This window comes from Scyliorhinus torazame, chromosome 20, assembly GCF_047496885.1.
Source record: "Scyliorhinus torazame isolate Kashiwa2021f chromosome 20, sScyTor2.1, whole genome shotgun sequence".
In the NCBI taxonomy this organism is placed as follows: domain Eukaryota; kingdom Metazoa; phylum Chordata; class Chondrichthyes; order Carcharhiniformes; family Scyliorhinidae; genus Scyliorhinus; species Scyliorhinus torazame.
Genome location: NC_092726.1, coordinates 23,327,475 through 23,352,760, shown reverse-complemented (window position 1 = coordinate 23,352,760; position 25,286 = coordinate 23,327,475). Strand labels below are relative to the sequence as shown.

General features: G+C 52.8%; 1 protein-coding gene across 6 annotated transcripts in view; it reads right to left on the bottom strand.

Annotated features, from left to right (window-relative positions):
- ikbkb (inhibitor of nuclear factor kappa B kinase subunit beta) overlaps positions 1 to 25,286 on the bottom strand; it is a 224,189-nt gene that overhangs the window by 25,287 nt on the left and 173,616 nt on the right. For all 6 annotated transcript variants that reach the window (XM_072485962.1, XM_072485965.1, XM_072485960.1 and 3 more), the window contains exons 4-9: positions 20,112 to 20,229; positions 18,190 to 18,259; positions 7,025 to 7,113; positions 2,906 to 2,995; positions 1,441 to 1,565; positions 267 to 374 (exon numbers count right to left, since the gene is read on the bottom strand). In XM_072485962.1, the coding sequence (XP_072342063.1) occupies positions 267 to 374; positions 1,441 to 1,565; positions 2,906 to 2,995; positions 7,025 to 7,113; positions 18,190 to 18,259; positions 20,112 to 20,229 (600 nt within the window). The remainder of the gene's footprint in view (positions 1 to 266; positions 375 to 1,440; positions 1,566 to 2,905; positions 2,996 to 7,024; positions 7,114 to 18,189; positions 18,260 to 20,111; positions 20,230 to 25,286) is intronic.

Below are 25,286 nucleotides of genomic sequence, written 5' to 3'. Positions count from 1 at the left end.
CTGGGCGGGATGTGCGTGGGTGCAGACTATGACCAGCTCCTCTGACACCCCCACACCCCTCACTCCTAAAATGGCAATCGGTCAGGTCAGCGTGAAAAGGGGTCTTTCCCCAGAATCAGGCAGCACTTTGGACACCATGTGGGCGGCATCTATCTCCAGGAATGGGCTGTGGTAATCGACTGCAAGGAATAAGCCATCCCACATCCCCCCCCACCCACATGACCCGGATTACCCCACACAGGAGCGAGCGAGCTGGGGATCCTCACCTGTTGAGGTTGTTGGGGTCTGGAAGGCGGTTGAAAAACTTCACCTCCATGTTCATATCCTCGAACACCATAATGTCGCAATCGCCTTTGTGCTTCACCTTGCTGTGCCTGGCGGAAGAGAAAACGCCAGAGTGATTGGGAACACAAGAGGAGAAAGGCGGGCTCGAACACTCCCCTGACCTCCCAAAATGGCCGACTCTGGCCTCGCAACCTTCACGAGGTGAATTCGTTAGACCCCAGGACGAGGCCTACCACGGACAGTCAATACCTGCGACAACTGGGATCGATAGAGCGTCTCTGGTTTAGTAAAGCACCCCAAGGCACTCTACTCCTGTTCTCCCTCTCCTCCTTCAAATTAGATTACAGTCGAGCGTTCAATTAGCACAAATTAACAGAAAACGAATTAACCAAAGCAACCACCCGTGCAACGCAAACAAACCGATTTCAACCACAGTCAACGAATTTACAGTGCAGAAGGAGGCCATTCGGCCCATCGAGTCTGAACCAACCCTCTGAAAGACCGCCCTACCTAAGCCCACACCTCCACCCTACCCCTGTAACCCCACCCAACCTTTTTTTTGGACACGAAGGGCAATTGATCACGGCCAATCCACCTCACCGGCACATCTTTGGACTGTGGGAGGAAACCGGAGCACCCGGAGGAAACCCACGCACACACGGGGAGGACGTGCAGACTCCGCACAGACAGTGACCCAAGCGGGGAATCGAACCCGGGACCCTGGAGCTGTGAAGCAACAGTGCTAACCACTGTGCTACCGTGCCCCCCCCCCCCCCCCCCCCCCACTTTGGCAATGCTGAGTTGCTGTCACTCTCTCTCTAATCTCTTATTTATTTCGTCAAATAGTCCTAAGCGTTGATGTATTCCAGGGGAAACCCGACAAAAGGTGTGAGGGAGAAGGGAAGGGAGAGTTTATGATGGTAGATTTTGGTGAGGAAAGATGGGCCGGATTCTCTGTCGACGGGATCCTCCGCTTCACCGGCAGCGCACTCACGCCCGCGGATTTCCCAACAGCGTTGGAAGGCCCAAATGGGAAACCCCATTAGCCAGCTGCCGGGACGGAGAATCCCGCCCGTGATCTTTCTAATGTACTTATCCTCCACATTCAGCACGCGGGATCCCGCAATCCCCTCCGCCTGAACGCCAAGCCCTTACCAGGCCACGGGCTGCCAGTTGGGTAGAAATGGCCGGAATCCGGTAATGCATTCGAAGGCGAGCGTCCCCAAACTCCAGTAATCCACCGTCACCGTGTACTTCTTCTGTTCCAGGAGCTCGGGAGCCTGCAAACAGTCAACCCTGCACGTTAGCAAGGGACGGAAACCGTCAGTGAGGGAAACCCAGCTGAGTGGTGGCACCTTCCAAACCCGTGACCCCCAGGGCAGCAAGTTCAGGGGGAGATCCATCACCTCCCAGATCCCCTCCCCAGGTCGTACCCCATTCCTGACGTGGGAACTATGGGCGCGATTCTCCGCCCCCCCCACCGGGTCGGAGAATCGCAGGGGGCTGGCGTGAATCCCGCCCCCGCCATGTCCCGAGTTCTCCACCACTTGAGATTCGGCGAGGGCGGGAATCGCAACACGCCGGTCGGTGGGCCCACCCCAGGCGATTCTCCGGCCCGCGATGGGCCGAAGTCCCACCGCTGTCAACCCTCGCCCGCCAGCGTGGATTAAACCTCCTTTTGAACGGCGGGACAAGGTGGTGCGGGCAGGCTCCGGGGTCCTGGGGGGGGGGGGCGCGATCTGGCCCCGGGGGGTGCCCCCACAGTGGCCTGGCCCGCGATCGGGGCCCACCGATCCGCGGGCGGGCCTGTACCGTGGGGGCACTCTTTTTCTTCAGCCTTCGCCATGGTCTTCACCCCCGCATGCGCGGGGATGACATCAGCAGCCGCTGACGCTCCCGCGCATGCGTCGCCCGGTGAAGACCTTTCGGCCCAGGCTGGCGTGGCGCCAAGGGCCTTTCCCGCCAGCCGAGGGAGCGGAAACCACTCCGGCTCGGGCCTAGCCCCTCAAGGTGAGGGCTTGGCCCCTAAAGGTGCGGGGACTTCCGCACCTTTGGGGTGGCCCGACGCCGGAATGGTTCCCGCCACTCCATTACGCCAGAACCCCCCGCCCCGCCGGGTAGGGTAGAATCCTGCCCTCTATCGCGGTTCCTTCAGCGTCGCTGGGTCCAAATCCTGGAGCTCCCAAGCACATGGACAGCAGCGGTTCAAGATGGTGACTCACCCACCATCTTCTCAAGGGCAATTAGGGATGGGCTCTGACCCCAAGGGGGATTGCAAAAGTAAAATGGACTAATTCCCTCCCGCGCAGTCACTGTGCCATCCGTGCTTTCCACCCGGCACTCCCTCACTGACGGACTGACCAACAGGAATGGGTCACCTGCACGGAATGTCCAGCACAGAACCGGCTGGCCTGGCCTGGCCCAAATGGTCTGTACTGCTCCACAGGAGCCCTGTCCAGTCAGCCTATCAGCGTGTGGCTCCAATCGAAGTTCGCCAACTTTGGTTCAATGCCCGACGGCACTTTCTGACTGGGCCCCGAACATTGCCGCCTCCTCCACGGTGCGCGGGCGAAAGGAGGCTGGATGGGCATTCACGGAACGTCAGGGTGCGGGCTCCTACCAGGTATTGCAACGTCCCGACGAACGAGGTGCACAGGCTGCTCTGATCCAGCTCCTTGGCGTAGCCCAGGTCAATGATCTTGTGAATCAACTGGATTGGGGACAAAACACGACAAAAGTTTTCACTCGCACAGAGGTTAAGGAGCAAATTTGGGCCTCACGTTAAAGGGCGGAACTTAACTCTAGGCGGGGAAGGGATAGCGGACTGGTAAACTACCCTCCCCGGCCTGGAGTGAAACAAGGGGGATGGTTTTGAAGAGGGTGGGCATGAGGTAGCATGGTGGCACAGTGGTTAGCACAGTTGCTTCACAGCACCAGGGTCCCGGGTTCGATTCCCGGCTTGGGTCACCGTCTGTGCGGAGTCTGCACGTTCTCCCCCATGTGTGCGTGGGTTTCCTCCGGGTGCTCCGGTTTTCTCCCACAGTCCAAAGATGTGCAGGTTAGGTGGATTGGCCATGTTAAATTGCCCTTAGTGTCCCCCCTCCCAAAAAAAAAGTTAGGCGGGTTTACTGGGATAGGGTGGAGGCGTGGGCTTAAGTGGGGTGCTCTTTCCAAGAGCCGGTGCAGACTCAATGGGCCGAATGGCCTCCTTCTGCACTGTAAATTCTATGTTCTAATGTATAGAATATAGAGTTTTGAGGAGAAAGATGCCCACAAGGACTAAAAGATTGATTGTAAAAACTAAAGATAGATAAGAAAGTAAGGGAAGATGCTAAAAGCAGGAAACAGAAAACCGAGGGAATAGATGGAGGGGAGGGAGAGGCCACAAGGTTAGATTAATATAGTTATATAGAATTGAGTAGAAGATACAGCAGGGACACAGGCCATTCGGCCCAACTAGTCCATGCCGGTGCTCATCTTCCAGTCGAGCCTCCTCCAACCCTTCCTCATCAGTATAACCCTCTGTTGTCTTCACGCTCTCTCTCTCTCTCTCTCTCTCTCTCGTGGTTTATCCAACTCCCTCTTGGGCGCATCTACTCTATTTGTCTCAACGACTTAGCTTGCGTTCCACACACCCTCCACTCTCTGGGTGGAACAGTTCCTTCTGAATTCTCGGTCGGATTTCTTGATGACTGCCTTACATCGATGGTCTCTAATTACGTTCTCCCCTCCCCTGGGAACAAGAGGAAACATTCTCTCGGCATCCTCTCCATCGAAAATGTTTCAGAAATTTCAAGCAGCACGATTAGGTCACCCAATCCGTTGCCCCCCCCCCCCCCCCCACCATTCTGCTTCTTGTCCCATTGCCCTCTGTCCTTATTCGTGACTATTATGTGGCGGCTTATCAAAGGCCTTTTGAAAATCTGGGTAGATTACATCTACTACATTACCCTTATCCACCCTCCCCGTTACCTCTTCAAAGAATAGAGCGAGGTGGATTGGTCAAGCAAGATTGGAAGGGCCACAGGACCAGGGCTCGGTGGGCAAAGCAGGGCGCTGAGTTCGGGCCAACGTGATTGGGTCAAGTAAGAGGTTGTGCCAGGAATTACCCCGGGGCGGGGGGATTGAGTCAGGAGGTGACAGGGCTGTGGAGAAAGGATTGGCAACAGAGATTAACCCAGTGATGTGGTGTGTTTATCAAGGATGTGCGTCTTTCAGCCAACGAATGTCACAGATTACCGAAGCCCGCACTGGAACATTATTATTTATGGCTTTACCCCTGCGAGCTGTGAGCTGACGGAAGCAGCTTTTCGTGTTCCATCGGTGCCCAGCGACTGATAAAACGTCAAAGTCAACTCTGGGTCAGGAAGACAAGGAACACAAAGCCAGCTCCTTCCAAAAACAAATTCAGCAAAGTCACACATCACTTCCTGAGCGGGCGGCAGGCACATTTTTCCCCAAAGGCCCGAATCATGGATTTAACCCTCTGATCACTGGTGGCTATGCTCAAGAGGTTGGAGCTGGTGCAGCTGTTAGGAAATTCGTAGATTCGTCGATAAACGGAGAGAGGCCTCCTCTAATAATAATCGCTTATTGTCACAAGTAGGCTTCAATGAAGTTACTGTGAAAAGCCCCTAGTCGCCACATTCCGGCGCCTGTTCGGGGAGGTCGGGACGGGAATTGAACCGTGCTGCTGGCCTTGTTCTGCATTACAAGCCAGCTGTTTAGCCCACTGTACTAAACCAGCCCCCCCTCCCCCCCCCCGGTTTAGATGAGGTGCTGGAGGCTGTGCCATAGCGTTCTCCGCGTCGGAGGCTACGGGCTCAGGTCCCATGCCAGAATCCCAGAAGGAGGCCATTCGGCCCCTCGAGCCCGTCCCTGCCATTCAATGAGATCATGGCGGGCTGTCCAGGTTATTTCAACAGAGAATAGATTCTAGTGACTTTTTAAAGTGTTGAAGATACAGAAAGAGTGATGGTCCAGAATGATTTGGGGGGGTGGGCTGGACAGGTGTACGCCAATGAGGATTCTGAAATAAATGTGCCGCACGCAGAAATAGTGCACACAGTTCCAGGCAATGTAGAAGCCTTGACTATCGGTGAAAAAAAAAAAAAGAGACAGGCTGTCAAATCTTTTCGTCTCGCACTCATCAGGACCCATTCACGAGAATACCAAATCACCAAGGGAGCAATAACGTATACAGGCCGCAGAGGGAGTGCAGTACAGATTTGTCAGACTGTTATCAACGTTCCCAGGGTTCGATTGTGAGGAGATAAATTAGGATTGCATTCCCTGAAATATAGAAGGGCGAAGAGGTGATTTGCCTGAGATTTCCAGGATCTTGGAAAAGGGAGTGTTAGGAGCGAATTGAAAGGCTGGTGGGGGGGGGGGGGTCTAAGACGAGGGGCATAGCCTTAATGTCAGATCCAGGCCATTCCGGAGAGAAGTTCAGAATCATTTCTTTACGCAGAGGTGGTAGAAATGTGGAGCTCTCTCCCTCACAAAAAAGCATTGGTACTAGCTTGTTAAATCATCTTAAATCTACGAGGGATCTTTTGCAAACCAAAGGAAATGAAGCCAAGTTGGATGGATGGAGATTGGATACAGACCAGTCATGATGTCATGGAATGGACTTGCACAAGACGTCAAGGCCCCTTCCTGTCCCGAACTGTAAACGGTTGAAAGAACAGTGCAAAGGAGCACTGCTTCACTGGAAAAAGATAACGGGCTGGATTGTCCATTCCAACCATTGTCCATTCAACTGCGCGCCCACCGCCGGCAGCGGGATTCTGCCTTCCCGTCGCTTGTCAACGGGATTTCCCAATCAAGCCACCCCACCCCGCCGGGAAACCCCGGGGGCGGGGGTGCACTGCCTGCGGGAATCCCAACGGCCCGGATAATTCCGGCCAATATTCCGGTAGGGAGGAACGGGAATGCAGTTCCTTGTGTACGCGGTGTGGTGCTCACACACCATCGGAGGCCTGGACGAATAGTTCAGAGAAGGCGGGTCGAAATCTCAGTTTGAGAAGGTGAATTCGGTTTAAAAATCAGGAAGCTAAAAACTTAAATTAAATAAAAGCGAGCATGAAGTCCTCAGGTCGGACAAAATCCAATCCCTGCCTGAGGCGGAAATCTGCCAGGCTTACCCAATCTGACCGAAATAATAACAATCTTTATTAGTGTCACAAGTAGGCTTACATTATCACTGCAACTAAGTGACTGTGAAAATCCCCTCGTCGCCACATTCCAGCGCCTATTCGGGTACACAGAGGGAAAATTCAGAATGTCCAATTCACCCTTTTGGGAATTGTGGGAGGAAACCGGAGCGCCCGGAGGAAATCCACGCAGAAACAGGGAGAACGTGCAGACTGCAGACTCCGCACAGTGACCCAAGCCGGGAATCGAACCCGGGATCCTGGACCGGCAAGAAGGCAACGGCTCACCTCCACTCTTTTCGGGGCAACGGAGGACGGGCAGAAAATGCCAGGCTCTTAAAGGTATTAAAACCGAATTGGGAACTGCTACAGCAGGCTTTCAGCAACATTTAGCGATTCCCCGTTCTGGGCCGGCCCATACAACTGGTACAATGATCATCCAACGGACATTAAAGTAGCTTCCTTGAAAACCAGCAACGCCCCTCACGCCGCCACCACCGGCCCACACACTGGTGAAACCGCCCTTCCTGCTCCACGGCCAACTGAGGAGATATCCCGCCAACCCGGGCCCTTGCATCACTCACCCGCTGGTCTCTTTGCTGCAGGACAATATTTTCTGGCTTCAGGTCCCGGTGAATGATTCTGTTCTCGTGCAGGTAACGGAGGGCAGAGGCTGCAACGCAAAAGGACCTCCAATAAGGACCAGCCGTCGCTCCAGCTCGCGCCCCCCCCTCCCCGCCCCCCCCCCCCCCCCCCCCATTGCAAACACAACCCACATCACGGTGTTAAAATCAGGCCCCTTCTCACCGCCTCCTGCCCAAACACGTCGCCTGCACGATCTGATATGCAGATTGTTGCCCTCAGATGTTGTGACCTCCTTTTTGGACGGCACAGGAAGGCCATTCGGCCCACTGTGTCTCCGCCGTCTCTTTCCCACAGCAATCCTGTCCGTCCCACTCCCTTTCTCCGTATCCCTGCAATTACTCGCACCCCCCCTTCCGCTATTGATCAAGTTTACGATCTGAGTCCAGAAGGCTTGTTCTTCATGTTGTGCCCTGAATCCTGAACCCGAGGGGGGCGGGGGGCACGGTGGCACAGTGGCTAGCACCGCTGCCTCACAGCTCCAGGCACCCGGGTTCGATTCCCGCTTCGGGTGACTTTATAGAGTTGGCACATTCTCCCCGTGTGTGTGCGTGGGTTTCCTCCGGGTGCTCCGGTTTCCTCCCACAGTCCAAAGATGTGCAGGTTAGGTGGATTGGCCATGATAAATTGCCCCTTTGTGTCCAAAAGGTTAGGTGGGGTTGTTGGGTTACGGGGATGGGTGGAGGTGTGGGTTTGGGTAGGGTGCTCTTTCCAAGAGCCGGTGCAGACTCGATGGGCCGAATGACCTCCTTCTGCACTGTAAATTCTATGATTCGACGATCTTGGCCTGGAAATTGGTGGGAGCTGGGGATGGAAGTCCGCTCTTACCCGGCACGAGGAAAAAGGCCTGGACTCTCCTGGCGTACAGCTGCTTAGAGCCCATAGTTCACAACACTCCAAAGGAACTCCCCTGGTCGACCTGACCATCTCTGCGGCTGGAGCATTCGTCGTAATCTGTCCTCCCCTTCCCATCCCCTCCACCTCCCATTTCCGCTGCCGAACTCCAGTCACCTCCTCCCTCCCCATCACCCACCAGGACCCTGACGCTCCTCCAATTCTGGCCTCTTTGCATCCTTAATCTTAATCGTGCCACCACTCGCAACAGTGCCTTCAGTTGCTGAAGCCCTAAGCCTCAGAATTCCTTCGATAAACCTCTCTCTCCCCCTTTCAAGATCCTCCCCAAAACCTCCCCCTCTATGGTCACACTTTTGATCCCCTGGACTGGATAATCCCATGTGGATCATGCTCAAATTCTGCTCGACGATTGTACCTTGGGGCATTCTGCACCACATTATGATGACTGGAAGACTAGCAATATTTGATTCTAAGTATTGGGCAATTTCAGGGTTAAAAAGCCTGGGGTTCGAGTGTGTATGAGTGCAGTGGTCATGTTTTTCTTTTCCAGCCAGAAGGTGAAATTGACAAAGGATTGTGTTTTTCAGTCTGGGCTAATGGACTGTGGCTCAACTGGGAAAGACCCTGGGGAGTTAATGCGCTTTGCAGCCTGCAAAGATCATTTGTTTTTCAACTTGGGGAGATGAGGTCATTGCTGGATGGAGCCCAGGAAAGCAGAGAGACATTTTGAAAAGTTTTAGAGAGGCAGTTTTTGGAGAAAGGAGTTGAATTCTGATCTGCCGGACGCTGGGTCCACAATTCTTCCACAATAAGATGGATTGTGAGCTCTCCGTTTCTTGTTGTTCAATGGGGAATTGAGTAATAGTTTTTAAGGGGTAAATTGCAAGTTGTTCTTTTTGGGTGTGGCGTTTAGAAGTTTAATTTGTAGTCATAAAAATGTTTTGTTTTAAAAAGGATCCAAGCCCTATTTCTTCACTCAATCGCTCCTTCTGCACCGTCTTACAAATCAACAAAATTATTGGGGTTTTGGTCGATATCCAAGCCACTGTGTGGGGTCTGGTCTGGGATTGTAATATAAATGCTGGCTGTAGATGTTGAATCCCATCCTGGTGTGGGGAGATGGGAGTGGAAGGGACGGAGAGAGGGGAAGGAAGAGTAGAGAGGGAGGGGAAAGAGAGATCTTCATCGAGCTCTGGTGGTCTTTCGGGGTGGCCAGCAGATATGGGAAAGCAGCGGCGGGGATGGGAAAGGGTGGCGCTGCAGATGGGAATCTGGGGGGTCACAAAAGAGAAGGCTGCAAGTCAATTATATCCCCAGTTCGTCTCTGCAGTGAAGCCAGGGTCGGTGAGGGGCTGGGGCCGGGTCTCGGGAAAGATCTCTTTGGCTGCAATGAAATCGCGGCTGTTTTTCTTGGAGGAGAGGAGGGCGAGCGGGAGATTTCGATCGAGCTGTTCAAAACCGTGGTGGTTCCGGACAGAGTTAGATCGAGAGGGACTGTGCCCATCGGTGGAATGATCGTGAGATGGGGACATGGATTTAAGGTGTGGAAGCATTGGAGACAGGAGGTTTTCACACAGCGAGTGGTCAAGATCTGGAGTGGGCTGCCTCAAGAGGCAGATTCGATTGGGAGCTTTCGAAAGGGAATTGGATTTTTTGATTTATTTACGGAATGTGGGCATCGCTGGTTAAGCCAACATATATTGCCCCATCCTTAGTTGCCCTTGTGGCGCATTCTTGTGCCGCTGCAGTCAGTGTGGTGTAGGTACACCACTGTGCTGTTAGGGAGGGAGCTCCAGGATTTTGACCCGGCGACAGGGAAGGAACGTCCGCTATATTTCCAAGTCGGGGTGGTGAGTGACTTGGAGGGGAACCTCCAGGTGGTGGGGTTCCCAGGTATCTGCTGCCCTTGTCCTTCTAGATGGTAGAGGTCGTGGGTTTGGAAGGTGCTGTCTAAGGAGCCTTGGTGAGTTGCTGCAGTGCATCTTGTAGATGGTACACACGGCTGCCGCTGTGCGTCGGTGGTGGAGGGAGTGAATGTTTGTGGATGGGGTGCCGATCAAGCGGGGCTGCTTTGTCCTGGATGGTGTCGAGCTTCTTGAGTGTCGTTGGGAGCTGCACTCATCCAGGCAAGTGGAGAGTATCCCATCACACTCCTGACTTGTGACTTGTAGATGGTGGACAGGCTTTGGGGGGAGTCAGGAGGTGAGTTACTCTCCGCAGGATTCCCAGCCTCTGACCTGCCCTGGGAGCCAAGGTATTAATGTGGCTGGGTCCAGTTCAGCTGCTGAGCGGCGAGATGCCCAAACACAAAGGCAGCGCAGCCACAACGTGCTGTAACCATTCTCTGATTCTCGTCCGTCTGGACTTGATCCCCGGCAGAATACGGTTGGGGAGAAAATGGGACATTTTGCACCCCGTACTTGGTCGATAATGGAACGTAACAAACTGAAAAGGAGGTGAAGAGAGAGGCTGAACGCGAGTGGGAGCGCACTGAGCTGGACATTGAGCCAGTTGCTTGGCTGATAATCATGGCCAGTGAGTAAGAGTGAGCACAAACGACTTCCGGGTGCGGCGATGACCAGCTGAGTCGCACGTTTCGGCAGCTCCCGGTGAAACGGACTTTTGGGCTCTTGATAGGAGCCCCAACGGCAATTTTGACGGCTAAAAACACTGTGCGGTAAACCAGAAGGAAATCCCCCCTGGATACGGATGAAAAAAGGAGGAGAAAGTGGCCGGATTGCAGTGGATCCTTTAGAACAGCGGCAAGGAAGGCAAGCAAAAACCAAGATGGCGTCGGAAGGTGGCAGTTTAACATGGGGCCCTGAACAACAAGAGTTCTTGAAATGCTGTGTGGAAGAGCTCAAAAAGGAAATGAAGAAAGAGCTGTTGGCCCCGATACTACAGGCGATCGAAGGGCTAAAGGAGGAGGCAAAGGCAGCCGAGAATGAGGACGACATACAGGGCCTGGTGGTGAAGACGGAGATGCACGAGGCACACCATAAACGATGTGTGGAAAGGTTGGAGGCACTGGAGACCAACGCAAGGAGGAACAACCTGAGGATTCTTGGTCTTCCTGAAGGTGCGGAGGGAGCGGACGTCGGGGCATATGTGAGCACGATGCTGCACTCGTTAATGGGAGCGGAGGCCCCGGCGGGTCCGTTGGAGGTGGAGGGAGCATACCGAGTGATGGCGCGAGGACCGAGAGCAGGAGAAATTCCCAGAGCCATAGTGGTGAGATTCCTCCGTTTTAAGGATAGAGAAATGGTCCTTAGATGGGCAAAGAAAACTCGGAGCAGTAAATGGGAGAACGCGGTGATCCGCGTTTATCAAGACTGGAGTGCGGAGGTGGCGAGTAGGAGGGCGAGTTTTAATCGGGCCAAGGCGGTGCTGCACAAAAAGAAGATAAAATTTGGAATGCTGCAACCGGCAAGACTGTGGGTCACATATCGAGGGAGCACCACTACTTTGAGACGGCGGATGAAGCGTGGACTTTTATTGTGGAAGAAAAACTGGAATGAGCGGGTTATTAAAAAGAACGTTTGAACAAAGTGGTGGGGCGAATGCGGGGGGCGAAGAGGGGGGTTAAAAAGGGGGGAAAGAGGAGTTTTATGTACTAATCCTGCGATGTGGTAACTTTTCTTTCTTCCACAGGTGGTGATGGGGGGAGGAGGGGAGGTGGAGGAGGTGGGGCGTTGGCCATTGTGGCCGGGGCCAAGGGAGAAGCGCGGGCTTGGTTCCCGCGCTATGATAATCATGGCGGGAATAGAGAAGCAGGAAGGAGGGGGCGTCGCACGGTGCGAGCCGAGGTCACGGGGGGAAGCCGAGGTCGGCCAGAGTTTGTTGACTTCTGGGAGCAACATGGGGGGAGTAATTACGCTAGCGGGGGATCTAGCGGGGGTGGTGGGAGGGGGGAATTACTGGGTTGCTGCTGCTGGGGAGAGGGGGGAGCTGGTATGGGAGAGGATGGGCGGGGGGGCACCGCCTGGGGGAGATACAGCTGCGTGGTAACCGGGTGAGGAGCTGGAAAAAGGGGATGGCTAATCGACAAGGGGGGGGGGTAGGAAGCCCCCCAACCCGGCTGATCACGTCGAACGTGAGAGGTGAACGGGCCGATAAAGAGGGCACGGGTACTCGCACACCTTAAGAAACTTAAGGCAGATGTGGTTATGTTACAGGAAACGCACCTGAAACTGATAGACCAGATTAGGCTACGCAAAGGATGGGTGGGGCAGGTGTTCCATTCGGGGCTAGATGCGAAAAACAGGGGGGTGGCTATATTAGTGGGGAAGCGGGTAATGTTCGAGGCAAAGACTATAGTGGCGGATAACGGGGGCAGATACGTGATGGTGAGTGGCAAACTACAGGGGGAGACGGTGGTTTTGGTAAACGTATATGCCCCGAACTGGGATGATGCCAATTTTATGAGGCGGATGCTAGGACGCATTCCGGACCTAGAGATGGGAAAGCTGATAATGGGGGGAGATTTTAATACGGTGTTGGAACCAGGGCTGGATAGGTCGAAGTCCAGGACTGGAAGGAGGCCGGCAGCAGCCAAGGTACTTAAAGATTTTATGGAGCAGATGGGAGGTGTAGACCCGTGGAGATTTAGCAGACCTAGGAGTAAGGAGTTCTCGTTTTTCTCCTATGTCCATAAAGACTACTCGCGAATAGACTTTTTTGTGCTGGGAAGGGCGTTGATCCCGAAGGTGAGGGGAACGGAGTATACGGCTATAGCCATTTCGGATCACGCTCCACACTGGGTAGACTTGGAGATAGGGGAGGAAACAGGAGGGCGCCCACCCTGGAGAATGGACATGGGACTAATGGCAGATGAGGGGGTGTGTCTAAGGGTGAGGGGGTGCATTGAAAAGTACTTGGAACTCAATGATAATGGGGAGGTCCAGGTGGGAGTGGTCTGGGAGACGTTGAAGGCGGTGGTTAGAGGGGAGCTGATATCAATAAGGGCACATAAAGGGAAGCAGGAGAGTAAGGAACGGGAGCGGTTGCTGCAAGAACTTTTGAGGGTGGACAGACAATATGCGGAAGCACCGGAGGAGGGACTGTACAAGGAAAGGCAAAGGCTACATGTAGAATTTGACTTGCTGACTACGGGCACTGCAGAGGCACAATGGAGGAAGGCACAGGGTGTACAGTACGAATATGGGGAGAAGGCGATCAGGTTGCTGGCACACCAATTGAGGAAAAGGGGAGCAGCGAGGTAAATAGGGGGCGTGAGGGATGAGGAAGGAGAGATGGAGCGGGGAGCGGAGAGAGTGAATGGAGTGTTCAAGACATTTTATAAAAAATTATATGAAGCTCAACCCCCGGATGGGAGGGAGAGAATGATGAGCTTCTTGGATCGGCTGGAATTTCCCAAGGTGGAAGAGCAGGAAAGGGTGGGACTGGGAGCACAGATCGAGGTAGAAGAAGTGGTGAAAGGAATTAGGAGCATGCAGGCGGGAAAGGCCCCGGGACCGGATGGATTCCCAGTCGAATTCTATAGAAAATATGTGGACTTGCTCGCCCCGGTATTGACGAGAACCTTTAATGAGGCAAAGGAAAGGGGACAACTGCCCCCGACTATGTCTGAAGCAACGATATCGCTTCTCTTAAAGAAGGAAAAGGACCCGCTACAATGCGGGTCCTATAGACCTATTTCCCTCCTAAATGTAGATGCCAAGATCCTGGCCAAGGTAATGGCAATGAGAATAGAGGAATGTGTCCTGGGGGTGGTCCACGAGGACCAAACTGGGTTTGTGAAGGGGAGACAGCTGAACACGAATATACGGAGGCTGTTAGGGGTAATGATGATGGCCCCACCAGAGGGGGAAACGGAGATAGGAGTGGCGATGGATGCCGAGAAAGCATTTGATAGAGTGGAGTGGGATTATTTGTGGGAGGTGTTGAGGAGATTTGGTTTTGGAGAGGGGTATGTTAGATGGGTGCAGCTGTTGTATAGGGCCCCGATGGCGAGCGTGGTCACGAATGGACGGGGATCTGCATATTTTTGGCTCCATAGAGGGACAAGGCAGGGATGCCCTCTGTCCCCATTATTGTTTGCACTGGCGATTGAGCCCCTGGCGATAGCGTTGAGGGGTTCCAAGAAGTGGAGGGGAGTACTTAGAGGAGGAGAAGAACATCGGGTATCTCTGTATGCGGACGATTTGCTACTATACGTGGCAGACCCGGCGGAGGTGTTGCCAGAAATAATGCGGATACTTGGGGAGTTTGGGGATTTTTCAGGGTATAAATTGAACATGGGGAAAAGTGAGTTGTTTGTGGTGCATCCAGGGGAGCAGAGTAGAGAAATAGAGGACATACCGTTGAGGAAGGTAACAAGGGACTTTCGTTACCTGGGGATCCAGATAGCCAAGAATTGGGGCACATTGCATAGGTTAAATTTAACGCGGTTGGTGGAATAAATGGAGGAGGATTTCAAGAGATGGGATATGGTATCCCTGTCACTGGCAGGGAGGGTGCAGGCGGTTAAGATGGTGGTCCTCCCGAGATTCCTCTTTGTGTTTCAGTGCCTTCCGGTGGTGATCACGAAGGCTTTTTTTAAAAAAAGGATTGAAAAGAGCATCATGGGTTTTGTGGGGGCCGGGAAGACCCCGAGAGTGAGGAAGGGATTCTTACAGCGTAGCAGGGATAGGGGGGGGCTGGCACTACCGAGCCTAAGTGAGTATTATTGGGCCGATAATATTTCAATGGTGAGTAAGTGGATGGGAGAGGAGGAGGGAGCGGCGTGGAAGAGATTAGAGAGGGCGTCCTGTAGGGGGACTAGCCTACAGGCTATGGTGACAGCCCCATTGCCGTTCTCACCGAGGAACTACACCACAAGCCCGGTGGTGGTGGCTACACTGAAGATTTGGGGACAGTGGAGACGGCATAGGGGAAAGACTGGAGCCTTGGGGGGGTCCCCGATAAGAAACAACCATAGGTTTGCCCCGGGGAGAATGGATGGGGGATATGGAATGTGGCAAAGAGCAGGAATAACGCAACTGAAAGATCTGTTTGTGGATGGGAAGTTCGCGAGTCTGGGAGCGCTGACCGAGAAATATGGGTTGCCCCAAGGGAATGCATTCAGGTATATGCAACTGAGGGCTTTTGTGAGGCAACAGGTGAGGGAATTCCCGCAGCTCCCGACACAAGAGGTGCAGGACAGAGTGATCTCAAAGACATGGGTGGGGGATGGTAAGGTGTCAGATATATATAGGGAAATGAGGGACGAAGGGGAGACTATGGTAGATGAACTAAAAGGGAAATGGGAAGAAGAGCTGGGGGAGGAGATCGAGGAGGGGCTGTGGGCAGATGCCCTAAGCAGGGTAAACTCGTCGTCCTCGTGTGCCAGGCTAAGCCTGATTCAGTTTAAGGTATTACATAGGGCGCATATGACTGGAGCACGGCTCAGTAAATTTTTGGGGGTGGAGGATAGGTGTGCGAGGTGCTCGAGAAGCCCAGCGAATCATACCCATATGTTTTGGTCATGCCCGGCACTACAGGGGTTTTGGATGGGGGTGACAAAGGTGCTTTCAAAAGTAGTGGGGGTCCGGGTCGAACCAAGTTGGGGGTTGGCTATATTTGGGGTTGCACAAGAGCCGGGAGTGCAGGAGGCGAGAGAGGCCGATGTTTTGGCCTTTGCGTCCCTAGTAGCCTGGCGCAGGACATTGTTAATGTGGAAAGAAGCCAAGCCCCCGGGGGTGGAGACCTGGATAAATGACATGGCAGGGTTTATAAAGCTAGAGCGGATTAAGTTCGTTCTAAGGGGGTCGGCTCAAGGGTTCACCAGGCGGTGGCAACCGTTCGTCGAATACCTCGCAGAAAGATAGATGGAATGGAAAAAAGAAGGCAGCAGCAGCAGCCCAGGATCGGGGGGGGGGGGGGGGGGGGAACCAGAAGGACTCTCAGGGTTGTTAATATATACTGTATAATATGTATAGGTCGTTGCGACAGATAATTATATATTGGACTGTTAAATTATATTTTTGGAGAGTGTTACTTGTGATAAGGCAGTTGCCAATTCGGGTTAGTTTTCATTTTTGTTATTTATTATTTATTCATTTTCTGTTTATAAAATAGGTCATTGTTATTTGTGTTGTTATAATATTGTGTAAAGGATGCACAATGTACTGTGTTGGTTGACCAAAAATTTTCAATAAAATATTTATTGAAAAAAAAGAGTGAGCGCAAACCTGAGTTTCTCAGTTCCCCGATGGTCGACTGCAGGAAGGAGGAAATGAGACAAGTGACATCTCCTTCCTCCCATTAGCAACTCTCGCCCGTGCCCCCACTCTCCTGCAGTCAGGATCAAATTCACAGCTCCCGGCATGTGAGCCACTGTTTGACTGACTGGAGAGGAAACCAAGTCAGCGGATAAAGTCCGCGACAGGGAACGAGGGCAGCACTAATCCGGTTAATACCAGCTGGCATTGGGAAAAGGGGACAATGAGTTTGAACAGTCACTCCCAAAACATTTAGGCCGGGTGATATCACAGACAACCAAGGGAGAGGAAGGGAGAGCTATTGGTGTGTGTGTGTGGGGGGGATAGTTAGGAGTGTCGGTACAGCGGACCACGTCATGACTGCTGGGCCAAGCTGGCAACATCCGTCAATCGTACGTTGCAGCACAGCGAGTCGTATTTTAAAATTAAGACATAGGCACGGTTCCCCACCCCCTCCACCACCTCGCAGTGAGCTGACAGCTCAATGTTACACTTCTTGCATCGGCCAGCTCTATGAGCGACGTAGTATAGGAACAAGAGGAGGCTATTTGGCCCCTTGATTCAGGTCTTCCATTCAACGAGGTCATGGCCTTTGACCCCTGATCCTGAATTTCATGACCTAACAATCCAGATCGCCGTTGCCCCTTGTGTGAGGAAGTGCTTCCCAGCCAGACCACAGAACAGCCTAATTTCTGATTTGATTATGGCCCCTCGCTCTGGACTCATCCTCAGTGGTGGGATACTGTTCCCTCGCTACCTTAATCAATCCTTCAATCTTTGGAAATTCTTCAATTAGGTCACCCCTGAACCCACACAGGACACTAGTCCATGAAACTTGGCCTCACATTTTAACCCCAATGTCTATCATTAGCAGAAGGAGGCCATTCGGCCCACCGAGTCTGCACCGACCCTTTGAAAGAGCTCCCTACCTACGCCCACTCCCCCTGCTCTATCCCCGTCTAACCTGCACATCTTTGGACACGAAGGGCAATTTAGCACGGCCAATCCACCTAACCTGCACATCTTTGGACACTAAGGGACAATGTAGCACGGCCAATCCACCTAACCTGCACATCTTTGGACACTAAGGGACAATTTAGCACGGCCAATCCACCTAACATGCACATCTTTGGACACTAAGGGACAATTTAGCGTGGCCAATCCACCTAACCTGCACATCTTTAGACACTAAGGGACAATTTAGCACGGCCAATCCACCTAACCTGCACATCTTTGGACGCTAAGGGGCGATTTATCACGGCCAATCCACCTAACCTGCACATCTTTGGACACTAAGGGACAATGTAGCACGGCCAATCCACCTAACCTGCACATCTTTGGACACTAAGGGACAATTTAGCACGGCCAATCCACCTAACATGCACATCTTTGGACACTAAGGGACAATTTAGCGTGGCCAATCCACCTAACCTGCACATCTTTAGACACTAAGGGACAATTTAGCACGGCCAATCCACCTAACCTGCACACCTTTGGACGCTAAGGGGCGATTTATCACGGCCAATCCACCTAACCTGCACATCTTTGGACGTTAAGGGGCGATTTATCACGGCCAATCCACCTAACCTGCACACCTTTGGACGCTAAGGGGCGATTTATCACGGCCAATCCACCTAACCTGCACATCTTTGGACGCTAAGGGGCGATTTATCACGGCCAATCCACCTAACCTGCACATCTTTGGACGCTAAGGGGCGATTTATCACGGCCAATCCACCTAACCTGCACATCTTTGGACGCTAAGGGGCGATTTATCACGGCCAATCCACCTAACCTGCACATCTTTGGGATCTGGGAGGAAACCGGAGCACCCGGAGGAAACCCACGCAGACACGGGGGAGAACGTGCAGACTCCGCACAGACTCCGCACAGACAGTGACGCAGAGCCAGGATCGAACCCGTGTCCTCGGCGCCTTGAGGCAGCAGCGCTAACCACTGCGCCACCCGTCGACAAGCTTCGAAACCTCGTTGCGAAGAGCACTGAAGAGGTGGTCGCGCCTCATACTCACCGATGTCCGTGAGCAGGGTGAGCACCGGACTCTCGCGCATCCCACAACAGTTGTCAAATTTATTCAGGAACTGGAACAACACAGGAAATAAAAGTTAGAGAACGCGGATGAGGGGCAAAGCTGCTCCTGACTAATGGGGGCGCACAGCTGCGTGACGAGGCTCGACAAGGCCGCAAAACAATCAGGAACCGACTCAACGGAGGAAGGTTCCAAATGAAGGGAGAATCAAATTTCCACACACATCAAAGACACAGAACAAAGACGCCCTATCAAAGGGCATGGTTGAGTGGGCTCGAATCGCCAGCTCACGTCTCCACTGTTATCAGGGAGGCTGGCCCATGTACATGAATGAAGTCACACAACTAACAATGCAATCTCTGTTCTCTAACCCTCCGGCGTTGCAAATGGATCACATCTGATCGGAAAAACCGCCCCCTCTCCTCCGACGCCATTTCCAAAGGTCAGCGCACACTTTTTCCACTCTCTCATTCTCCCTGTGCTCATCGCACCAGGAAAATGAGCGCTGGGGATATCCCACTGGGCTCACCCAAGCACTGACCCAGCCCAAACGCTTTGTTCCGCTGGCGTTGTGCCCCATCCACCTCAACCAAAGGATGGAGACCAGGGAGAGGCAGAGAGAGAGAGGGGGAGACAGGCGGTGAAGTTAAAAGATGGTGGCAGAAAGATGGATAGCGTGCAAGGAAAGGGAAACAAACGGGTGGGAGGGAGGGAAGTGAGGAAGAGGGGGAGAGAAAAAGGACTGGGGAGGGAGGCTCGAAGAAAGCAAGAAACAGAGGAAGAGATGGAAGGAGCGAAAGAAGAGGGATGGAGGGAAAGGAGGAAGAGAGGGGGACTGAGAAAGAGAGAGAGGACGGAAAGGGCAAGAGGGGAAGGAGGAAGATGGAGAGGGACAGAGAAAGAGAGGGGAAGGAAGACTGGAGAGGGAGGGGAAAGAGGAATAGAGAGGGTGGGAGCGATGGACAGAAAAAGAGGGAATGAAGGAGGGAGAGAAAGGGATGGAGAAAGATGGGGAGTCAAGGAGGGAAGATGAGAGGAGGGTAGAGAGAGAGATGGAAGGAGGAAGGGAGAATCATAGGGAGAGGAGGAATGAAAAGAGGAAAGAACAAGAGCCGACAGACCTGCCAACTCACCCCATCGGTCAGAGACGATAAGCGGGGGTGGCACTTGTCAAACACAGAGCAGCCCCTACTAGAGTTTTTAAAAAATATATTTTTTAAAAAGTTTTTTAACACAATTTTTCTCCCTTACAAACAATAACCCACCCCCCGTAACAAAAAAAAACGAGAAATCGCGCAGAGCAAGATATATACATGGCAAAATGATATATTTACACAGCTTTGTACACTGGCCCTCTCCCGTACGTGCCAGTTTCCCCGACTCTTCATGTTATCTCTTGCTCATCCACCCTCCCAGGCAGTCCCCCCTCTCCTCCCCCTCTCAGGATGTCGTCCCCCCCCCCCCCCCCCCCCCCGGGTTGCGGCTCCTGCTGACCGACCTTCCTCTAACGCTCCGCGAGATAGTCTAGGAACGGTTGCCACCGCCTGTAGAACCCCCGCGCAGACCCTCTCAAGGCGAACTTAATCCTCTCCAACTTTATGAACCCAGCCATGTCATTTATCCAGGCCTCCAGGCTGGGGGGCTTCGCCTCCTCCCACATTAGCAAGATCCTTCGCCGGGCTACTAGGGACGCAAAGGCCAGAATGCCGGCCTCTTTCGCCTCCTGCACTCCCGGCGCGTCCAGACTCCAAATAGTGCTAGCCCCCAGCTTGGCTTGACCCGGACTTTCACCACCTGAGATACTGTTCCCGCATCTCCCCTCCAGAACCCCTCCAGTGCCGGGCATGACCAAAACATATGGACATGGTTCGCCGGGCTAGCCCCTACTAGAGTTGAGCACTAACCTTGCGAAGATCTCCTCCTTCACAATATTCCATTCCCAGCAGAGGCAAGTCATTGAGGGCAAGTTTCTGCATTCCCTCAGGAACATCCCGTGCTGCTACCACATTGACATGGTTCAACCTGGGGGGAAATTAAACAGGAGTTATCCCAATCTGCAACATGATCGACAAAGCCAAGCTCTAGAAATCAGCCATCAGGCCTCAGCTGGAGCATTGTGGCCAACTCTGGGCCCCACATCTCAAGAATGATGTAAAGGTCCGAGAGAGAGAGAGAGAGAGATGTGAGAGAGACACGAGTGAGAGACGAGAGAGAGACGAGATAGAGACGCGAGAGAGAAGAGAGAGAGACGAGAGAGATGAGAGAGAGAGTGACAAGAGAGAAAGAGACGAGAGAGAAAGAGACGAGAAAGCGACGCGAGAGATGAGAAAGAGACGAGAGAGAGAGAGAGACGAGAGATGAACGTGAGAGAGGAGAGAGGTGAGAGAGAGAGGAGAGGGAGAGACGAGAGATGAGAGAGAGACGAGACAAGAGAGACGAGAGAGACGAGAGAGAGAGAGAGAGAGAGAGAGAGAGAGAGAGAGAGAGGAGATACGAGAGAGAGAGAAAGAGAGAGAGGAGATACGAGAGAGATGCGAGAGAGATGCGAGAGAGATGCGGTGATATGAGACGAGAGAAACGAGAGAGATGAGACAGAGAGAGAGAGACAGAGAGATGAGAGAGAGAGACGAGAGAGAAAGAGATGAGAGAGAGAGGGAGAGAGAGAACAGAGGAGATTTCCCAGGACGTTCCCAGGGATGAGGGACGTCAGTTCTAAGGAAATGTTGGGATAGTTAGGATCGTTCTCCTTGGGTACAGAGGTTACAAAGCAGCTGACTAGAACGGCGAAAGGTTTTGATAGGAGTCTAAATGGATAAAAACTATTCACTCCGCTGAGTGAATCAATACCCAGAGTCCCTTGTTTTAAAATCAGTGAGAAAAGGTCCAGAGGGAAGAGGAGGACAAATGTTTTTACTCAGAGCTGTCTGGACCCAGGACCTTCGACTTGCAAAGAGGGTGCGAGTTGATTCCCTCAATAATCTGAGAAGGTTTTGGAGGATGAGTGGCGTACAGGGTTAGAGTCAAAAAGCGGGAGATTTGCGAGCACCCATGATGGCTTTTTATGAGCTAGCAGAGGCAGAATAGGCTGAACGGCCTCCGATGATGAACTACTGTCCTGCGCTGGCACAAGCTCTGTAGAGGGAGCTATTGAACGGCAGCGATGCAGGGTCCTCGGGAGTCTGCCCAGGGAACCTGAATATGCTGTTAAGTGATTACGTCCCTTTCAAAAAGAACGGCTGACCCCAAGCCCTTCCTCTGTTCCCACATCCTTTGATCCCCCCTTTTCCTGTCGACCATATTCTCCTATGTTTCGGTGGACTCCACTTCAATCACAAACCCATTTCTGCGCCACATCTTTCTCCTCCTCTCTCTTCCCGAAATCTCGTGCACCAAATCTTACGACTGTCTGCTTTGACCGCCTCCAGCCATTCACACGAAACCACGGTGCGAAGTCAACCCCACAATCTTTTCCACTTGCAATTCACACACCCATTTTCGGCCCAGCCGACCACTTGCGACAGCAAATTCCTTTTTGACTGCGTGGAGCGATGTTTTTCAAGACATTTATTTATAAGAATTCAGTTTTAGTAACAGTCTGGTGTAAACAGGAAGCAGGCCGGAGGTGTTCATTGTTACGGGACACGAAAACCAACAGGCCAGGAACAATCTGGGGAGTCAGCACTCAGACAGAGCCCAGGACTGGGGCCTGGGAGTTGAGGCCTCAGGCTTAGGATGTGGGAGTTGGGTTGTCAACGCCGGAGATTGGTGGAGATGGAAGATTCATCTCCAAGACATTGCACGAGCATAACCCAGGAAAGAAAAACTCATAGGGGCTGTAAAAATGTGAGTTTCTCGCCCCCAATTCTGTTTGTTACTTTTTCCAAATATTGGAGGTTTGGGAAAATCATTGCGGATACAAAACTGGGATTACCCAACAGTGAGGAAGAGCGTGACATAACACAGGAACCCAGTACACAATCTGTCGACTGGACTTGACTGGCCGGCTCGGTGGCACAGTGGGTTGGCACTGCTGCCTCACAGCGCCAGGGTCCCAGGTTCGATTCCGGCTTGGGTCACTGTCTGTGCGGAGTCTGCACGTTCTCCCCCGTGTCTGCGTGGGTTTCCTCCGGGTGCTCTGGTTTCCTCCCACAGTCCAAAGATGTGCAGGTTAGGTGGATTGGCCGTGATAAATCGTCTCTTGGTGTCCAAAAGGTAGGTGTGGTTCCAGTGGGGGGGGATTGGGCCTGGGTAGGCTGCTCTTTCAGAGGGTCGGTGCAGACTCGATGGGCCGAATGGCCTCCTTCTGCACTGCAGGGGTTCCACAAAATACCGCATCTTCCTGTTTCTAAAGTACTGAACTCATGACTTTGAGGTAATGGGTGTCTGGAATTAGCTCGACCAACAGGCTGTGGTGGGGGAGGGGGTGCCATGTGGGGTGATTGCTAACGAACTAAACATTCGATATAAAAGTACCAACCACAATTTCCTTTCACAGAAAGATTGCCGATGGCCTACCAGTGTGCGCAAAGCTTTGATTTTGAATCTCAATGCCGGCCTATTTGGCCCACTTCTCAGTCTCCGACCTCCATCTTGTCTCTCCTTCTCTTTCCCACACAGAGGGAGGTCGTTACTCCCTCTCCCGCACCCCCTCAGTATTGGACATGGTGGAAGCGGGAGACTGGTGTTGCCGAGGGGGGAATTGCTGGGCCTCTGCCGGGCCGGTCGCCTGGCTTCTGGTTGCCGGGGGGTGGGGGGGCTGGGCTGTCGCTATGGCAATCTGGCGAGAGGGGGTTGGAGAGAGGCCTACGTCTGCTCTCAGCGCCGCCGCACCATGTCGCCCAGTTGGTCATGCGAAGATGGCTGCTGCTGCCCACAGCGAGATGCCATGACGGTATTCAGCCATCGTGGTTGAGGGGTATGTGCTGACCAGGATGCCGTGGGGGGGGGGGGGGGCAACCCCCCACCTCCTCCCCCCCCGATCGCCCTCCATTTTATCCCAATGGGTGGAATTTTTTTTACACCAACAACTAGCATTTATATGGTAATAATAATCTTTATTGATGTCACAAGTAGGCTTACATTGACTCTGCAATGAAGTTACTGTGAAAATCCCCTCGTCGCCACATTCCGGCGCCTGTTCGGGTCACAGAGGGAGAATTTAGAATGTCCAATTCACCTAACAAGCACGTCTTTCGGGACTTGTGGGAGGAAACCGGAACACTCAGAGGTAACCCACGCAGACACGGGGGAGAACGTGCAGGCTCCGCTCAGGCAGTGACCCAAGGCGGGAATCGGACCCGGGACCCTGGCGCTGTGAAGCAACAGTGCTAACCCACTCTGCAGCTGAAGGCGGGATCATTGCGGATACGAAACTGGGATTACCCAACAGTGAGGAAGAGCGTGACATAACACAGGAACCCAGTACACAATCTGTCGACTGGACTTGACTGGCCGGCTCGGTGGCACAGTGGTTGGCACTGCTGCCTCGCATCTCCAGGATCACAGGTTCAATTCCGGCCTCGGGTTACTATCTGTGCGGAGTCTGCACGTTCTCCCCGTGTCTGCGTGGGTTTCCTCCGGGTGCTCCGGTTTCCTCCCACAGTCCAAAGATGTACAGGTTAGGTGGATTGGGCATGCTAAATTGCCCCATAGCGTCCAATGGTTAGGTTGGGTTACTGGGGAAAGGGGATAGGGTGGAGGCGTGGGCTTGGGAAGGGAGTTCTTTCCAAGGGAGTTCTATGGGCCGAATGGCCTCCTTACGCACTGTAAAATAAATTCCACGATGTTATCGAATGGCGGAGTAGGCTCGAAGGACCGAGACGCGTACTCCTTTTCCTGAACCATATGTTCAGATTTATGGACAGTTAAATGACACCCAGCTACAGACCTCTTTCCAGTCTTGGGTAAAACATGGACAAAAAAGCTGGAAAGAAGTGAAGTTGATTTATTGTCACATGTACGGAGGTACAGAGAAAAGTATTTTTCTGCGGACAAGGGAACGTACACAGTACGTACATAGTAGACAAGGAGAATAATCAACAGAGAGCATTGACAAATGGTACATCGACAAACAGTGATTGGTTACAAGAAGCCAAACAAAGCAAATACATGAGCAAGAGCAACATAGGGCGCCGTGAATAGTGTTCTTACAGGGAACAGATCAGTCCGAGGGGGAGTCGTTGAGGAGTCTAGTAGCTGTGGGGAAGAAGCTGTTCCTATGTCTGGATGTGCGGGTCTTCAGATTTCTGTACCTTCTGCCTGATGGAAGGGTCTGGGAGAAGGCAATGCCTGGCTGGGAGGGGTCACTGAAGTGAGAGTGATTGCCTTTGAAATCAGGGCAGCATTTGAGCATGTGTGGCATCAAGGTCCAGGCAATGGCCATCTCCAACAACAGAGAATTAAACCACCTCCACTTGACACTCATGACATGACTATCGTTCAATACCCCTTCAACATTCTTTGGCGGCGGGGGACAGAGTGATGGAATACTCTCCACTCGCCTGGATGAGTGTAATTCCAACATCATTCAATCCATAGATTCCCTACAATGTAGAAGGTGTCCATTGGGCCCATCTCCTCTGCAGCAACCCTCCGCCAGAGCACTCTATCTGGGTCCACTCCCCCACCCTGTCCCTGTAACCCCATTGAACCTGCACGTCTTTGGACTGTGGGAGGAAACCGGAGCACCCGGAGGAAACACACGCAGACTCCGCACAGACTGTCACCCAAGGCCGGAATTGAACCTGGGTCCCTGGCGCTGTGAGGTCGTAGTGCTGACCGCCCTGCCACCATCCCGTTGTTAATTAGACACTGTAGTGCTGTCTCAAAGGATGTTCACCTTTCCAAATTCATGTACCCGTTTCACAATTGACAAGGTGCAGGCCGCTTAAAGTTCTCAGCTTTGAGTCTTCTACGGACAAATTCCTCACCAAAAGTCAATTTGGCCCATCAACAAGCATCAAGGTCCAGGCAATGGCCATCTCCAACAACAGAGAATTAAACCACCTCCACTTGACACTCATGACATGACTTTCGTTGAATACCCCTTCATCATTGAATTTGCCATTTCCTATTTAATA